This window comes from Thamnophis sirtalis, unplaced genomic scaffold (assembly GCF_051295495.1).
Source record: "Thamnophis sirtalis isolate CommonGarterSnake01/CBP01778 unplaced genomic scaffold, rThaSir2_p1.2 scaffold_5, whole genome shotgun sequence".
NCBI lineage: Eukaryota > Metazoa > Chordata > Lepidosauria > Squamata > Natricidae > Thamnophis > Thamnophis sirtalis.
The window spans coordinates 43,742,861-43,760,474 of record NW_028261385.1 but is presented as its reverse complement, the minus strand read 5'-3'; the positions used below and the strand labels follow the sequence as shown (position 1 = coordinate 43,760,474).

Here is a 17,614-nt window from a genome sequence, read left to right as displayed (position 1 = left end):
GGGACAGTAGAGCAAATGAATCCAGCGAATTTCCTGAGCATATTCTTAAGGTTAAAAAGGTGCGTAAAATATAAATTAAAAATACTTTTAATTCTGAGAGATAGTTTTCCTTTGTACACATCAGCATAGATTATTAACACATTCTTTACAAATCAGGTATATGTAGATGTTAATATCAGCACAATAACTAATTTAATTTAAACTTGAGTGATAATATTAATTTTGAGAATATAGAACACTTTGATGAGTCATTTTAGCCCTACTAAAACATGTAGAAATATTTTCCCATGTTTTAGTTGGTTTTTTAGAAATTAACAAAAAAGACTTTAAGAATGTTATTTTGTTAATTTGGGATAGTTATTTCCTATTTGCACAGTCTGTACAGCTTACTACATATAAAAGACAATTGTATATATTTCTTGTGGTTGGCATGAAAACAAAATTGTGGTATTAGTGCTACCACAATTTAGAGCTGGTGGGAAAGGCCAATTGTTTGCTCACTTTGCATGAACATGTAAAAGCTTTGGTAAAATAATGGGCCTCCCCTCAATTCCCCTCACCATATTTTGGGGCCTAGGAATGACAATCTTAAAAAATTGTCATATTATATTCCAAACTAACTCTGGCTTTTCCTTTCCTTCTCCAAGCCAGGTCCAAAATTTATCTGAACGATATTGAGACTTGACATCTGTCAGGTTCCCAAGAATAAATTTTATAATGGGTAGGGAAAATACAAAAGTAATTGCCTATTTTTTGTTGCTGTCATTTCCTTTCAGATAATTCAGATAGATGTTTAAAACTGTCATAGATATTTGAAACTGCACATTTGTATATTAAATATTTATTGTATAAATTTATATTTCAGTCTGCCATGCTAGAGTTTGGATGGAGAAATGTTTTTAAAGACCTGTCCTCTTCAGTAGCACACAGTTTAATAATTGCAGTTGAAGATTTTTCCGGTAAAATTCTTGAACATGAACAAAATGAACAGTGTTCAGCTACTTATTATATGATGTGCCTTGTAAATGTACAAAACATGAATGATTCCTGGAGAGTTGTCAATGAGAAAGAGCAACCAAAGCAGATTTCAAAGGCATGTATCCAAAAATATGGAGGTTTGAGATTCTTTAGGATATTATATTTGTTGGAAGTACCTATAAAACCAATAATTCTTGTAAATACCATCATTGATCTTGTTTATTTAACAGTCAATTAATTGAAGTTGTAAGTTGTAAATTATTACTGTAAGCATCTTAGAGTATGCTGGAGTTGCTGGATCATTGTAATAGATTCTGCTTGGAATGGAGTGAGTTAAGATTTTAAAGATGTACCATATATTACCAGAGATGTTATTCAGCAGGTTCTGACCAGTTCTGGAGAACTGGTAGCCGAAATTTTGAGTAGTTCGGAGAACCAGTAAATACCACCTCTGACTGGCCCCGCCCCCATCTATTCTCTGCCTCCCGAGTCCCAGCTGATTAGGAGGAAATGGGGATTTTGCAGTAACCTTCCCCTGGAGTGGGGTGGGGATGGAGCTTTTACAGTATCCTTTCCCTGCCATGGCCACCAAGCCATGCCACGACCACCAAGCCATGCCCACAGAACCGGTAGTGAAAAATTTTGAATCCCACCACTGCTGTGAGTGATATTGAGTTGGCCATGCCCACTCAGTCACATGACTCCCCTACCAAGCCATGGCCCCAAAACCAGTAGTAAAAAAATTTGAATCCCACCACTGGTATTTATCCAGTAGATTTCCCCCTTCCCAAATAACTACATGTTATTTGAGGAGTATCATTCACAGTGACAAAAAAAATGGGTCAGGAATACTATTATAAAACTGCTGCTGAAAAACTGCATGCCTTTGAAGATTATTCCTGTTTTGATAAAGGCTGCTTGCCTGTTGGATTTAATTACTGAAATTTGAGTTGTCTTCCTGTGTAATAAGCTTGGAATATTGCCTATTTGAGTGTAATTAGTTTTTGTCTGTTTAGTCATTGGTTAGAAATTAATGTATACAACTGCAGATCAGATATATTTCCATTAAAATAATGTCACAGGTGACAGTTTTTTTTAACATGTGCTTAATATTTACAAGATATATTTCTTTGCACTTCATCCATGCCTTTTAGTACCAGAAAATAAAATGATTTCAAAATTGATTTGTTTTATATGTCAAGCATACATTTCAATGATACATAGTATGCCCTATGTATCATTGAAAATATTTGGAATTAAAAATAACTGAATCCTAACCTTTATATTTCTTAGTTTTGTTCTGACGTCATGGAAGTACTTGACATGTTGCTCCCATTGGCTCTTGCATGCAGAGTTGAAGTTTTCCAGGAAATTAGAGCAAACTTTATAGAGGCTTGCAGCAAAGTGGCAGCAGCTCTCCTGACCAGACTGGAAGAGAGAAGTAAAGATGTTCCTACAAGAGCTCCACTTCAGAACTTATATACCATTCTTTCCACAGCAGTACATGTATATCAGCGTTTTAAAATGTATCAAAATGTATTGAAAGTGGAATCTGGAGCGTAAGTCTTTTTTCAGTGATAACAACCTGTTTTCATTATTATTATTTTCTTTCCAACTTCCTTTTTATGATTTATTCTGGCTAAATTTTGACCTAATTTGCTGCTAAAACTGAGGGTTGATATTTAAACGTGAAGTATTCTTTGGGGGATATTTGAGGAACCTCCCTTCCTAGTTACATCTACCCATTCCATCAGATCTGGCAAGAGAGGCATATTGTAGGTCACTTCTATTAAGGTATGTCATCTGACGTAACTCCATGTAATTGGTTTTCTATGCAAAGGAGGGCTCACTTTTGTCTTATGCAATCAATTTTTCTCTTATAATTTCCTTTGATGTGTTAACTATAAAAAGGACTGAAGGCTGGGTCTTGGGGTTCCCTCTGAATGAGAGGAATCTCTTTTAATCAGAATGTTCTGAATAAATTGAAATAAAATGATCTTCCTGACTCAGTCTGTTTCATTGGATGCTTAGTCATGAGCCTAGAAGTCAAGACTTCAGGCAGTAAAAAAAATGCCACCTGATTACTGATATTTTTAAAACAGGCATTTATTGTAATACAACAACATCATTATGAATGGATTTTAATTACAGGAAATTTACTACTACCATAAAAGCATTCAAAATTCAGAAAAATCTTGTCACAAAATCTACGAGCTTTATAACAATAATATATTTAATGACATTTCAGTATTTCTTCTAGACCAGGGGTGTCAAACTCAAGGCCCGGGGGCCAGATCTGGCCTACGGGGTGCTTAGATCTGGCCCGCACAGCCACCCTGGAAACAGCGGACTGGCCTGCAGTACCTCCGCCAGTGAGTCGACCCTCCCAAGCTCCGTTTTCACTGGCAGAGGGTTGCAGGAAGCTGTCACAGCCGAAAACGAAGCTTGGGAGCCTGTTTTTGCTGGCACACGCTTGGGCCACCACATGCGCTCTTGACATGAATGACATCAAGCTTGCCACGCCCACCCTTTCCCCCAAGCTCAATAAATATATCTGTTCTCATTCCCATTCTTGCAACTAATTGGATGATTTGTTGTTCTCTCTAAATACTTAGCAAATGACAGGAGAAATTAAAATCTTCCGAAACTAGAAAAAGCACCTGTCGGGGAAGATACTGACAAAAGAATACTGATTTTTTTAAAAAGCTTTTCATTTATTATTTTAAAAAGGTGAAGTTAAATTTTGTAACAAGTTAAAATTTAAACTAATAATTTAAAAAAATTAAGTTAGCTATTAGTAAAAGGTAAATGTTTCCCCTGTCCGGTTGTGTCGGACTCTAGGGGATGATGTAATAACTAGCCTTTATGACTTCCTATCCTTGCTTAACCTTTCATATTTTTGCACCTTATATTACTTATGCCATATATTTGAAGTTAAAAATTATCCCATAACTTATATGTTTATATCACATGTATGGATAATGTGTGTTTATATACTGTATATACTTATATCACATACATGGACATGAATTTTCCTGACAGTAGGAACAATTAATCATTGGAACTACTTGCCTCCAGAAGTTGTGAATGCTCCCAACAGTGGAAGTTTTTAAAAAGAGATTGGACACAACCATTTGTCTGAACTGTTATAGGGTTTTCTGCCTCAGCAGGGAGTTGGACTAGACCAGGGGTGTCAAACTCAAGGCCCAGGTGCAGATCAGGCTCATGGGGTGCTTAGATCCGGCCTGTGGTGGTGCCCTGGAAACAGCGAAGGACCGACCCGCAGAGCCTCTGCCAGTGAAAATAGAGCAAGCTCTGTTTTCCCTGGCAGAGGGTTGTAGGAAGCTGTCGTAGCCAATAACAGAGCTCAAAAGAGTTGCGGGTGGTCCTCCCGACCTCCATTTTCGCTGGCAGAGGGTTGCTGGAGGCCCTCGCAGCCAAAAATGGAGCCCAGGAGTCCGTTTTCACTGACAGAGCTTGGGCCCACGACAGGCACCCCCAATGTGAGTGATGTCAAGCAGGCCATGCCCACCCTGGTGTCACCCATCCCAGCCTCCTGAGGTCAAACACAACCCTGATGCGGCCCTCAGTGAAATTGAGTTTGACACCCCGGGACTAGACAATTTCCAAGGTCCACTACAACTCTGTCATTCTGTTATTCTCTCTCGTCTCCCCGCCCCTCTCTGTTACAAGGCTTTTTTAATTTTAAATTCACATTAGCGTAAAACTAACGTTTTGTCAGTCTGAATAAAAATGAATTATACAGAATATTAATAATCCTGTTGTTTAGAGGTATCAGGTATAATAATAGTATGCCTTTTAATAACAGCAAAATAAATATCTGATTATTTAGCTAAGTATATTTTCTTTATTAAGTATTCTAACCTTATAAATAGTATAGATTTGTAAAATTACATATATTTTCAAAAGAACATATGTAATGAAAACTAGATTTTAAAGTTAACGTGGAATCAATAGTAATTGCTTATTTAATAATGCAAACCATTTGTAGAATTGTAAATTGCTGTCTCACAGCAGTGTTCTTAAATCATTCTCTATGATCTTTGCCCTTGAACAGGCCCTTATTTCTAGCACTACTCCAGCAATATAAGGAACTGATCAGCATTCTTCAATTTCAAGTTACAAACTATTGCATACAAGTGTGTATTACAAGCATTTTACAGGATGCCGAGAGTCATTACTGGGAGGACAAGAAAGCTTTTTATGAGGTATGGAAGTAACTTTAGTATCCTTCATTTTTATCCAAATGTGGTTTATTTTTCTTTATTTTTGACTGATTTGAAAAACAGATGTAAAACAATATGGATTTAAAATGAAGTTTTAAGATTGTATCCACTCATCTAATTGCCTGCCTGCATTATTTCAATGGTTCTAAGACACAAGGCCAGTAAGCTTCTTCTGATTCCCCAATATCCTGTTATATCTCTGCGTTAGGTGTGATTCCACTGCTCCTAATATAAATGTCACTAAGTTAAAAAGAGAATAGTCCAGAGTAATTGGACTTAATTAAGATTACAGCAAATTGTATCCTAATTTGCTGTAAATGTTATGGATTTAAATTTATATTTTAAGATTGTGACTGATTAAAACAATCCCAGAAGCACTTAATCACTAAAAATGTTTATCTACAAAAAGTATAATTTCATTTATTAATCATTTTCCCAACTAGATGAATTATCTGAACCAGCTAATTCTTAATTCAATAATCGAAGTGGATAAGAATCCATAATCTGGGAGTACCGTATTTTTCGCACTGTAAGATGCACCGGACCATAAGATGCACATTGGCTTCAGAGGAGGAAAACAAGAAAAACAAATCTGCCTCTGCCTCCCAGCATCCATCCGGTATTCATCTGGATAGGGTCCTTGCAGCAAACAGCCTGGTCAGCTTCAGCACGTTATTGCAGCCCCAGCACATGGCTCGTCAGGGTTCCGCTCCATTGCGCCCACCAACTGGGCTGAGTTGCTGCTGCTGCTGCTGCTGCTGCTGCTGCTGCCACTGCTGCTGCTGCCGCGTGCCACTGCTGCTGCTGCCGCTGTTGCCGCTGCCGAGGAACGCTGGAGCCTTCGCTGTCGAGCAACTGATTGGTGGTTGGATTGGTCTTCTGGAATATTGCCAATCAGCTGTTCTAGGTGGTGGGGATTACTGCCCCCTATCGTTGCCACCGCCGATTGCTGCCGATCGCTTTTGTTGCCGATCGCTTCCTCCATCAGCTGCTTGGCAGCAAAGGCTCCAGTGTTCCCTGGTGGTGGCAAACAGTGGCAGCGGTGAAAGGTGGTGGCAGTGGTGACAGGCGCACCAACTCCCCTCCCCCACACAATATTTGCTCTAAAACGCACAGACATTTCCACCCATTTTTTTAGTGGGGAAAGAGCGTCTTTTAGTGTGAAAAATATGGTAAGTGGCTTAGGGAAACTGGAGAACCTAAAGATATATTAAGTTCACTGAAAATTATTCTTAGCAACAAAAACATAAATAGGAGCAACTATCTGATAGCTTCCTACATTTTACAGGGAAATTTGCTTTCATCATTGCAGAATTGGTGTTTGGACACATTTTAATGACTAGAAATTTAGTACTGGCAATCATTTATTTATTTATTTATTTATTCATTTATTTATTAGACTTATATACCGCTTCATAGGGCTTTCAGCCCTCTCTAAGCGGTTTACAGATTTTTAGCAAATTGAGTCAGCAAATTGCCCCCACAGTCTGGATCCTCATTTCACCCACCTCGGAAGGATGGAAGGCTGAGTCAACCTTAAGCCGGTGAGATTTGAACCGCTGAACTGCAGATAACGGTCAGCTGAAGTGGCCTGCAGTACTGCACCCTAACCACTGCGCCACCTCGGCTCCTTAAAATCTTTTAAAATCTTCATTTTAAATCTGAAAAAATAGTTTTATAGTAGTTCAAATTTCTGTTATTTGGATTAATGTAAAATTGTTTACTTCTAACTAATAAAGCATAAGCTGTTGGGTTTTTAAAAGTCAAACTCTGTTTTAAATATTTTGAGGAGTTTAACTCAGCATATTTTGTTCTTCAGCAGTTTCTTTTCAGTCTGAATGCATTTTATTGAGAGAATCCAAACTGATATTGAGAAAGATAGGTTTCTATTGTTTAATCTTTGGTTGTTTTGCCAGGGAGAAAGATGCTCATTTTCTATCCAAATGTGGCATTATTTCTGCTGTGCTCTTCAACATGACCTATGGACTGTTCTATCTCCTATATTAGCTCAGGAGATTCTAACAGAAGTGCTGGAGGAATCATTAGCACTTTTGGCTTGCCGATATTTTCAGGCCCAGCCCAGTTACAAAAGGACACCACAAATAAGGTAATAATTTTGCAAAATTATGCACTTTGAATGAGATGATAGCAACACTAGCTTATTCTTAACCAAAAACAGCTATTAGAAATGAAAGAGGAGTGTTACAGTTAAAATAACATTAAAATCATATTTAAAAAAATAAACGCAATTGATTTAAAGATAAAACAAAAAGAACACATTAAAATCTTGTTAGAATCAAAACGTATAAAGGAAAATAGCCAGATGTTTGACCATACATTTGATAGGTTATTTTACTATATTTTATTGCTATTTTACTAAATTAGGGTGTCCAACTTGTGATGACTCTGGGTGGTTTATGTTTTATTTTTTAACATTAGATACTGTTAAAAAAATAAAGACAATTTAAAAAAAGAAAAATCTGAAGATACAAAAAAAAAACCCACTAAAAAAAACCAATAGGGACTTAGCAGCTACCATTCAACCAGGCCTAGGAGTAAAACTAAATTTGGAAAACAACCTTTGGAACACTATCAGAGTAGGAGTTGTATGGATCTCTGATGGATGCTATTCCAGCACCACAACAGGGAAGGTGCATTTCCATAACATGACATTGATTAATTGAAAGGATGTGGAGCATGCCCATTATGTCTGATTATAACGGATGGCAGCAACAAGAGATAAGTGGTCCTTGACATATGAAGGGCTTTATGGGCAATAAGAATCTGGAATTGCATCTAGAAGCCAACTGGTAAACAGTGCACAAATGTTGTCGCAGTACTACTGACCTCAGTCCTGATTAATACAGGTCCAGATAAACTGCTTCACCCAGGGCATGCCACAGCTGGAAGTCCTCTGCCCTTTCAGCAACCTTCCCAAAACAGCAAAAGCTGGAGATTGGATGGATCCAAATCTTACTCATAGTCACTCATGCCTTATTACCTCCCAACTGGATTATTGCAATGCACATTAAAATAGAGCTGCCTTTGAAAATCATCCAGAAGCTGCAACTGATCCAGAATGCAGCAACATGTGCAGTGGTGGGCATCCCACAGTTTGTCCAAATTACAACACTATTAGGTGAACAGTACCAGCTCCTGTCAAGTGGAAGAAATCAGGAGTCCAGGCAATTCAAATGAATATATGCTTATTGTATGCTAAAGCTGAGCAACATGGTGGCCTAGCGGTGAAGACACTTGCTTCCTACTCAGAAGGTTGAGAGTTCAATCCCAGGCAGCAGCTGATGTTTTTGTATCAGGGTGCATATTACAATCACTCAGTCATTTTAAAGAGATGATTGCAGATACGTACTTTTGCTCTCATGTTTGCTGTTTTGAAATAAAGCCTTTGCCAGTTATATCAGTGAGATATAGTTTGTCATCTAAGTATATGGTCTGACTGTCTTTTAATTGCAAGTTACTCTTGTGGCAGCCAGAGGTGGGCAACCTAACATAGTACTGTGTTCTATGAGGAAACAGATAACATTGAAAGAAGAAGAAGGAAATAGAAAAAGGAAAATATGCATATGAAAATACTTTTAAATACTGCTTTTAAATACTGCTTAAAATTGCAAAGCAAACTTAGAATTAAATAATTTAAAATGTATAGGTGAAATCCATAAATATTACGTGTCATATTTATATTTAGTATTGGCTTTGAAAAATTTTAAGAGGCAGTGATAAGAAATGACATTTATTACTGAACAGATTTTAAATGTAAATGTGTTAATTGCATTCATTGCAACAGCTTCAGCTGACAACATATACAGAATAGGCAAGTTAAATTGTTGAATGTGCTTTTACAATAAAAACTAAATGTTACCTAATAAATGTAGCAAACAATAATTCTGATCCAGAATTCAGCATGTATATAAGAAAATTGCTTTCATATTTATGGAGTAAGGTGATCCATGGGTGTAGACCAAATATTAGAGACTATATTAATTACATTTTGCGAGTGAATTGTTTGAAGTAAGTCTGAGTATGATTCTAGTTCCCCCTTTTTTTTTTCTGGGCACGTTGCTTTATAAGCTGGGTCTCTTCTACTATATTATTATACAGATAGCCTTCAACTTACAACCACAACTGAGCCAAAATTTCCATTGCTAAGCAAGACAGTTGTTAAGTGAATTTTGCCAGTTACCAAACATCTGAATTTTGATCACGTGACCACTGGGATGCTGCATTTGTGTAGCATCCCAGTGGTCATAATAAGTGAGAAAAAGAGTCAGAAGCCACTTTTTTCAGTGCTGTTGTAACTTTGGTCACTAAACAATTGTTTGTAAGTCAAGGACTACTTATAACCATTTACTTTACTTTTGCCGAAGAATCCTGATAATTTTAAGAGTAAAAAGTATATCTTTTGTAATTTGGCAAATAAGTCATGATTATGGATTGTATTATATTGCTAGATTATTTTCAGAGTTTTTATTTTACCTCTTACAGAACAGATGTCACAGCAATCTTGATGACCTGTGAAAACATGCTGTGGTCAGTTTGTGGTTCCATGCAAGAACTTTTAGATCCACATAAAGACAGAAATCCTCGTATTTATAATATCCACAGATACTGCAATAATTTACTTGCAGCTGCTCTTGTTTTAACTTCACCACTAGAGAATTTGTTCAAGTAAGTGTGATGCTTCAAGAGTAACATACATTTAGCCTATAATAGGAGTGACAATTGTCTCTCTTTGTTTAATGGCTGATTTATAGTATGATAATAAAGCCCCAAAGTCCAAACATTGATTAAGGACGATAATACTTTAATAAGTTAGTTAATTTATATTCAGTTTTTACATCTTAATTCCTTAGTATGTGTTAATACGTGTGAATCATCTGGCAGTAATTGACTCAGCTGTTTACACTGCATATAGGGGTTAGGCAACTAGGTCTTGTGTTTGTAGTCATTTAGACAAGGGCAGAACAGATAGAATACTTCTGAAAAGGAAAAGTTTAAAAAATGAACCTACAGAAAGAAAGATAAATAAAAAACAAGAAAAATATAAATCCTAGAAACTTGAGATAAAGTATAAAAATATGACAAGAATTCTGTGTAAAACAAAATTATACCAATATTAGCCAAGTGTATCAGGCCAGATCTATACATCTTTAAAAGAACATGTGACTCTCCCTCTCAATTATATGTTGTATATTATGTATACAGTTCTTATGCTCCTCATCTGTTCAGTGCAGGAAAAGATATTTTTTCTTTTAGGTTGCATGAAACCAAGTACATGGTCTCAGAGACCACGTTTCAGCATTTCCTTTGAGACTAGGACGACATAACATGCCTGGTTCTAAACTTAAATCCAATGGATATTCCTTTTTTTTTAACTGTTACTATTGATTCATAAGTACTTGCACAAATAATACATCTAACATCCTGTTACACATGCTCTTGATAGCCAGTTTCCATTCCTTAGAGAACTGAGGCATGTTTTGCCACAATCAATAAATAACATTATGATAGTGACCAGTTTGGCTCTAATTCATTTTGAAGCCTTCAAGCTATAGACTTTTTTTTTAATTCTTCCAGACAAAAAAATCCTTTTATTAGTAGAGTGCCATAATATACAGTAAGAGGATAAAGGAAAAGAAAATATTGATAAATCTTTTTAAAAATTGACATATTATACTTTGTTTAGCATTGCTATTGGGGAACATCAAATATTACCTAACAGTTAAAGAATATGATTGTTCTTTTCTGACTGATGAAATACTAATCAAATAGTGTATTTTACTGACTTCTGTAAAATGTTCACATCGGTTTTCTTGTCTCTTCATCAGTAAGTTAACTGGAAATAAAGTCTTTGTAGTTAAATATGATTTCCTTGAGAATTGTATGAACATTTTGGATGAAAGGGCCAGCCTTTTTGACCAAAATTCAGCATTTATATAGCGAAAGACATTCAGCATTTTCCATACAAGAGTGCTGATTATTGAGTATGACGTTCATATTCAATTTCAATTTTTTTTGAAGTCTGGGTATGGTTCAGATGTTGTTTCTAAAGTTTTATTGTATTTTTGGCAAAATAGGGGGCGGCTCTTCCTAAACTTTAGTGGTTTTTTGATACTCAATCATTAAGCATGTTGTTACAATAGAACCTTTTTCACTTAGTGATTCACAAGCTGTGATGATTTGCATATGTAAATAAGTTATCTAAATTAAATGGCACCTGGGCTTTCTCAAAGGCTTTCTCTTTGAAAAGTTTCATTTCTCCTGTGCGCTGCTTGGCGAGTCCAAGCATGGGTTAAATTCAGTCTATTCAGCCAAGAACTCAGTTGAAATTCTTAGCCACGCCTCCTCTCCTCATTGAGGTTCAGTTCAAAAACTCAGTCCAGCCCAATTTGGACACGTTTTGGGGAGCTCCTCAGTTCTTGTGCAAATAGACTGCGACTCTCCATTAGTTAACTTAGCTTTTTCTTATTTTTGTCGTTTGCTGAGAAATAGTGTTAGGTAAACTTCGAGCCATTTTAAAAATTGCTGGTGAGGCTTTCGGACTTCCAGGCTCCTCATCGCTGTGGAGCCTGCGATCGTGGGGACGTTTGTCCAGCAGCTGCTGGCAAATGCGGGGGAAGGTAGGAGGCTTCCCTTTCCCCCAGCTGTCTTCTTCTTCATCTGCAGCTGCCGGAGTCCTTGGCGGAGGCTCCGGTTTATGCCTGACAGTTCCCTGAGTGTCCGAGAAGCACGGTGGCCATTTTGGAAGTGCTTTTCATGCGCTTTTCGCTGCCAGCCAATTGGAGTTGCTGCGCTTTTCCTCCCAGCCTGCAGATTGCCGCAAGGGAGTTTCTGGCCTTTGTTCGGAGCTCCAGCAAGGCCTCCTTCCTCTGGACCATCTCTATTGCAGCCTAGGAAAGTTTTGGCCACGTGGTCATACTCCTGTCTCACGGACATATCTGCGCAGCGCACAGCAGCTCCCAGCTTGTGCTGGTGCCAGCCTACTGCCTGCAGAGTCTCCCTGAAGGGCCGTGAAGATCCATTCCAGTTGAAGATCATCATGGCTGCCAGTGGCAAGAGGGCGCCAGAGGAACATCCTGCCTCTTCGCCAAAACGCAGTAGGCCAGACCCTCCTGTGGTGGAACAGGGCAGTAAGGGCACCAAGGGAAAGGGGATCCCTAATCCCAGAGGCGGCAAGGTCCTATCTAGAGCTGAGGCCCACAGATATAAAGCCCTAGAGAAGACTTTTGAAAGGGTCCAAAGGCTATCCCTAGCCTCTGGGCAACCTTCTCATGATTCAAGTCCCTTACCTCAGGGGCAGGATCCTCCCTCCCAGTCGCCTCCACCAAGGACCATATCTCCTTCATTGGAGGATGAGGAATCCCAGGCTCCCTCTCCTGCAGCCTCTCTGGGTTATCTGGATTCCTCCTCAGTGATTGAGGAATCCTGTCCCTTTAAGTCTGGAGGAGAATCCTGATCCCTTAGGGGACTCAGACAGGGAGGGAAAGTAGACCCCAGCCTGCTGAAGACCAGGGGCCCAATCTGTCTGTTGAAATGCAGAGGGTTATTGAGCAGGCCATTGAGAGGGGCATTGCTTCTGGAATGACTAGAAAGAAGCAGGCTGCCAGAAGCTCCTCTGCCAAATCTATTCACAAGCCTGGCCAGAGTGGGCAAACTCAGGGACTTCCTTCCCCAGGCACCTCCATTGCCACGGAGGAGTCTGTATTAGAGGAGGATAACATTGGGGAACAGGATTTCTCAGAAGACGAGACTCCTATCCCAGATAAACCTGCCTTCACTGGATTATTCAGGCCTTCCCTCTTTAAAGCAATATTGCACAAGGCGAAGGCCTCCACCCAGGAAGGTACCCCCGTTCAGGGAGTCCAGCCCCCTCTGGGACCCAGGATCCTAAACAGGGACTATTCAGAGAAACTGTTCCTGCGCAGGACCTGGTTCCTGTGACTGAGCTGTTTGTGAACATGATCCAGCACCAGTGGGCGCAGCCTGGATCACTGACCAACCCTAGTGGGGCTGACAAACACCTCTATTCTGTGGAGAATAATTTGGAAGATATCTTGAAAGTTCCACAGGTGGAGGCTCCAGTGATATCTCTCACTTCCAATTCCATCCTACCGGCTGACCTCCTTGAGGGGCTCAAGGCAAGGACAAAAAGGCTGAGATAGCATGTCATAAGACCCACCAGGCGGCCGCATGGTCCATTAAAGCTTCTACAGCGGCTTCGTTCTTTACTAGAGCCTCACTGCTTTGGCTGAGGCAGTTGAGAGCGAATCCCCCCTCAGAGGGTTCCAGATGGATGCATGACCTTAACAAAATTATAGCAGCTGTGGAGTATTCGGCTGATGCTTCACTGAATGCTGCAAAATTTATATCCCCGGCTCTGGCTTCAAGTGTGACCTCACGACGTCTGTTGTGGCTTCGTCACTGGCAGGCAGATGTGAAGTCGAAATGGAAGGTTGCTTCTGCTCCCTTTAAGGGAGGACAATTGTTTGGTGACACATTAGACAAATTCCTAATCGAGACCAAGGATAAATGGAAGATGCTTCCATCTACTGTCTGGAATTCCTTTTGTCAGAAGCAGTCCTTTTGGGGGAATGACAAATTGGGTGCGGGTCCTTCCTATCAGAGACCCTACCCCCAGGGCAATGACCGTAGCCAGGACAGGTCATCTTTCAAAGATAACGGTCGACAGCAGCAGTCCTTCCGACTCACCTTTCGTGGTGGTTCAAACAACCGCTCCTACCGCAGGTCCAAGTGACCACCAACAGGATCCTCCCATAGCCGGCCGTCTCCAACTTTACTCCACCCAATGGGAGTTGATCACAACGGACACCTGGGTTCTGAACACGATCAGGCAGGGCGTGACCTTGGAATTCCTCTCCCTTTCCCTACAAACCTTCATCCGCTGTCCAGTTTCCTCCTCCCTCCCCAAAAGACAATGCATGCAGGCGGAGATTTTATATCTCCCCCAGATAAATGCCATAGAACCAGTTCCCACAGAGCAGGAAAAAAGGGGGTTCTACTCCATTCTTTTCCTTATCCCCAAAAGCTCTGGGGGGTGAAGGGCGATTTTGGACCTCAAAAACCTAAATCGGCATCTGGCCTACAAGCGTTTCAAGATGCAATCCTTACAGACCATCCTGGGTTGCATCAGGCGGGGGGACAGGTTGACCTCCATCGACCTGAAGGAGGCTTATCTGCACATTCCGATACACAGATCCCACAGGAAGTTCCTCAGGTTTCATTACAACAGCAAGCAGTACCAATACAGAGCTCTGCCGTTCAGATTTTCATCAGCACCGAGGACTTTCATGAAGATATTGGTGGTGGTAGTGGCCCATCTGCGCTCACGCCCAATATGTCTTCTCTGTTACCTAGACGACATCTTGATTCAATCAGCGTCCACCAACCAGGCGTTCAGAGACATGCAGGTCACCATCTCCACCTTGCAGAAACACGGGTTCTCGGTGAACCGAGAAAAGAGTCAGCTGACTCCTGCGCTCCGCATCCTACATCTAGGAGCACTCATAGACTCCGACTGTTGGCATGTGTTCCTGTCACCGGACCGCAGACGCAACATCATCAGCCGTGCACGGGAGGCAAGAGTGAACCAGTTCGCATCCATTGTGTCCCTATCACAACTCCTGGGACTCATGATGTCATGCATAAACATTGTTCCCTGGGCATGGCTTCACGCGAGGGAGCTGCAATGGTTCCTCCTGCCCATCCAGTGAGCAAAAGCCAGTAACTCTCCCAGACTAGTCAGACTGCCTCCAAAGGTCAGACAGTCCTTCTGGTGGTGGGAATCCAGTGCAGTAATGAGAGGTTGCCTCTTCCAGGAGCCAAACTGTCTGGTGGTTACAACAGACAAGCCTACAGGGATGGGGCGCCCACTTCCAGGAGCAGGTGACTCAAGGCAAGTGGTCATGCAGAGAGGCAGCCCACAACATAAACTGGCTAGAATTAAGGGCTGTCAGACTAGCCTTATGCCACTTTCAATGGGACATTGTGGGTTGTCATGTCTTAGTGCTCACGGACAATATAGCGACAAAGGCCCACATCAACCACCAGGGGGGCATCAAGTTGAGGGCCCTGATGGTGGAGGCCTTGGGATGGTGGGCAGAGCGCCATCTGACCTCCTTGCGGGCAGACCACATCTCAGGGGTGGACAAAATGAGAGCGGACTGGCTAAGTCGGATGACCATCGACAATGCAGAGTGGCGTCTTCACCCGGCGACCTTCCACCAACTGACCATCAAGTTCGGACTGCCGATCTGTTCGCCAGTCCAGCCAACTCGCAACTCCCGAGGTTTTTCTTGAGATATGCCACCCGGCAAGCAGAGGGAACGGATGCTCTGTGATGCCACTGACCCAGGGGCCTTTTGTACGCTTTTCCGCCGCTGCCTCTCATCCCACAGCTGGTTTGGAAAATCTTGTCAGAGGAAGCAGAGGTTCTAGTAGCACCTTACTGGCCCAGGAGATTGTGGTATGCGGACCTTGTCAATCTCTCCATTCGCAGACCATGAAAGATATCTCAGGAGCTATTCTCCCTCAGCCAGGGGGCCATAGTGCATCTGGATCCCAGCTGGCTCCAACTGGCCATCTGGCACTTGAGGGGGACCTCCTGAGGAAAGACAATCTATCTGACAAAGTCATTCGTACCATCCAGGCATCCCGACATCCGTCTACGACTCGGATTTATGACGCCACTTGGGCGGCATTTGCTTCTTGGGGTAGGACAACTAGACATAGTGCCCACTTCGGCATCCGTACCACAGCTGCTGGACTTCTTGCAGGCGGGGTTGGATAAGGGCCTATCTCCCAACACCCTCCACTGGCAAGTGGCAGCACTTTCTACCATTCTTGCTAGACATTCAGCTGTTTCCTTAGGGCAGCACCCTCAGGAGTTTCCTCAAGGGGGCCTCCAATCTGTGCCCTCCTAAGGTACACAGGTTCCCCGCCTGGGACTTCCCGCTTGTTCTGAGGGCCCTGACCAAGACACCATTTGAACCTATACGTTCCATCGGTCTTCGTCACCTAACTCTGAAGACAGCCTTTCTTATAGCAATTACATCAGCAAAGAGGGTGTCAGAGTTAGCTGCTCTTTCCGTCTGTGAGGACTTATGTGTTTTTCATGCTGACTGGGTCACCCTCCGGCTAGATCCGGCTTTTATGCCAAAGATTAACTCTCTGTTCCATAGATCACAGGAAGTGGTACTTCCTAACTTCTCCCCTCAGCATCCCAAGGAACGAACTTGGCACAAGCTCGACATTCGGAGAACGGTTCGCTGCTATATCAAGAGAATGAAGGAATTCCGACGCTCCGAATCCCTTCTCATCTGTTTTCAACCAGGTTCCATGGGGTGCAAAGTCTCACCGTCCACTGTCAGTTGGTGGTTGAGGGCGTGTATCAAACTGACCTACCAGCACCAGGGCAAGACGGTACCACCTAGACTCATCACTCATTCCACATGGAGTGTGGCCATCACCGCTGTATGGGCAACACAAGTTTTTGTGGAAGAAATCTGTAGAGCGGCTACCTGGTCATCTCCGACTTTGTTCATTAAACATTACCACATTGACTCCTACGCTGCAGCAGAGGCATCCTTTGGGAGGAGAGTGTTGCAGAGGGTAGTTAAGACTCCGTGCACCCTGAAAGATCATGTTGCCCTCCCTGGGACTTCATAGCTTGGGTATGTCCAATGCTTGGATTCTCCAAGCAGTGTGCAGGAGAATGACCGTTGGCTTACCTGAATGGTCATTCTCTGGGTGCTTTGGGAAAGTCCAACTCCGCCCTGGGGTTTTCTTCGTCCCTCATTTATCAGGTGTCTCAGGCTGCTCGGAGCGTGTGGACTATGGAGATGCCCAAAGGACACTTCAAGATCACAGTCCATTATTGACTATGCCTTCGTTTTTGAACTGAACCTCAATGAGAAGAGGAGGCGTGGAATTAAGAATTTCAACTCAGTCCTTGGGCGAATAGACTAAATTTAACCCATGCTTGGACTCTCCCGCAACACCCAGAGAACGACTGTTCAGGTAGGCCAACGGTCATTTTCATCCAAGAAGCTTCTTCAGTTTATGAATCTCCATAGTTATCTGAATCAAATGAGTGCTGTACTGTTCTTTTTCTGTGGGAGTATTTCATCTCACATTAAAAGAATGGGAGGATATATGAAATTGCAAAGGTTTTAATTTCTTGAGGTACTTGGACAATCATAATAAAGAAATCAGCCAACACTTCAAGCAGCTACTTGGTTGCTAGTAACCCTCTAGCGGCATTTCTTCTTTCAGATGACCAAATAAGGCATCAATGTTACTAAAAATATAAAGGATAAAGAATATATATGATCTTAATGAGAAATAAAAGAATG

The 17,614-nt window shown here is 41.5% G+C and overlaps 1 protein-coding gene across 2 annotated transcripts in view; it reads left to right on the top strand.

Annotated features, from left to right (window-relative positions):
* KIAA0825 (KIAA0825 ortholog) overlaps positions 1-17,614 on the top strand; it is a 187,947-nt gene that overhangs the window by 40,419 nt on the left and 129,914 nt on the right. For both annotated transcript variants that reach the window (XM_087715720.1, XM_087715721.1), the window contains exons 6-11: positions 1-59; positions 866-1,093; positions 2,272-2,537; positions 5,057-5,207; positions 7,142-7,332; positions 9,729-9,911. The exon at positions 1-59 is cut by the window's left edge and continues 36 nt beyond it. In XM_087715720.1, coding sequence (XP_087571846.1) covers positions 1-59; positions 866-1,093; positions 2,272-2,537; positions 5,057-5,207; positions 7,142-7,332; positions 9,729-9,911 — 1,078 coding nt within the window. The remainder of the gene's footprint in view (positions 60-865; positions 1,094-2,271; positions 2,538-5,056; positions 5,208-7,141; positions 7,333-9,728; positions 9,912-17,614) is intronic.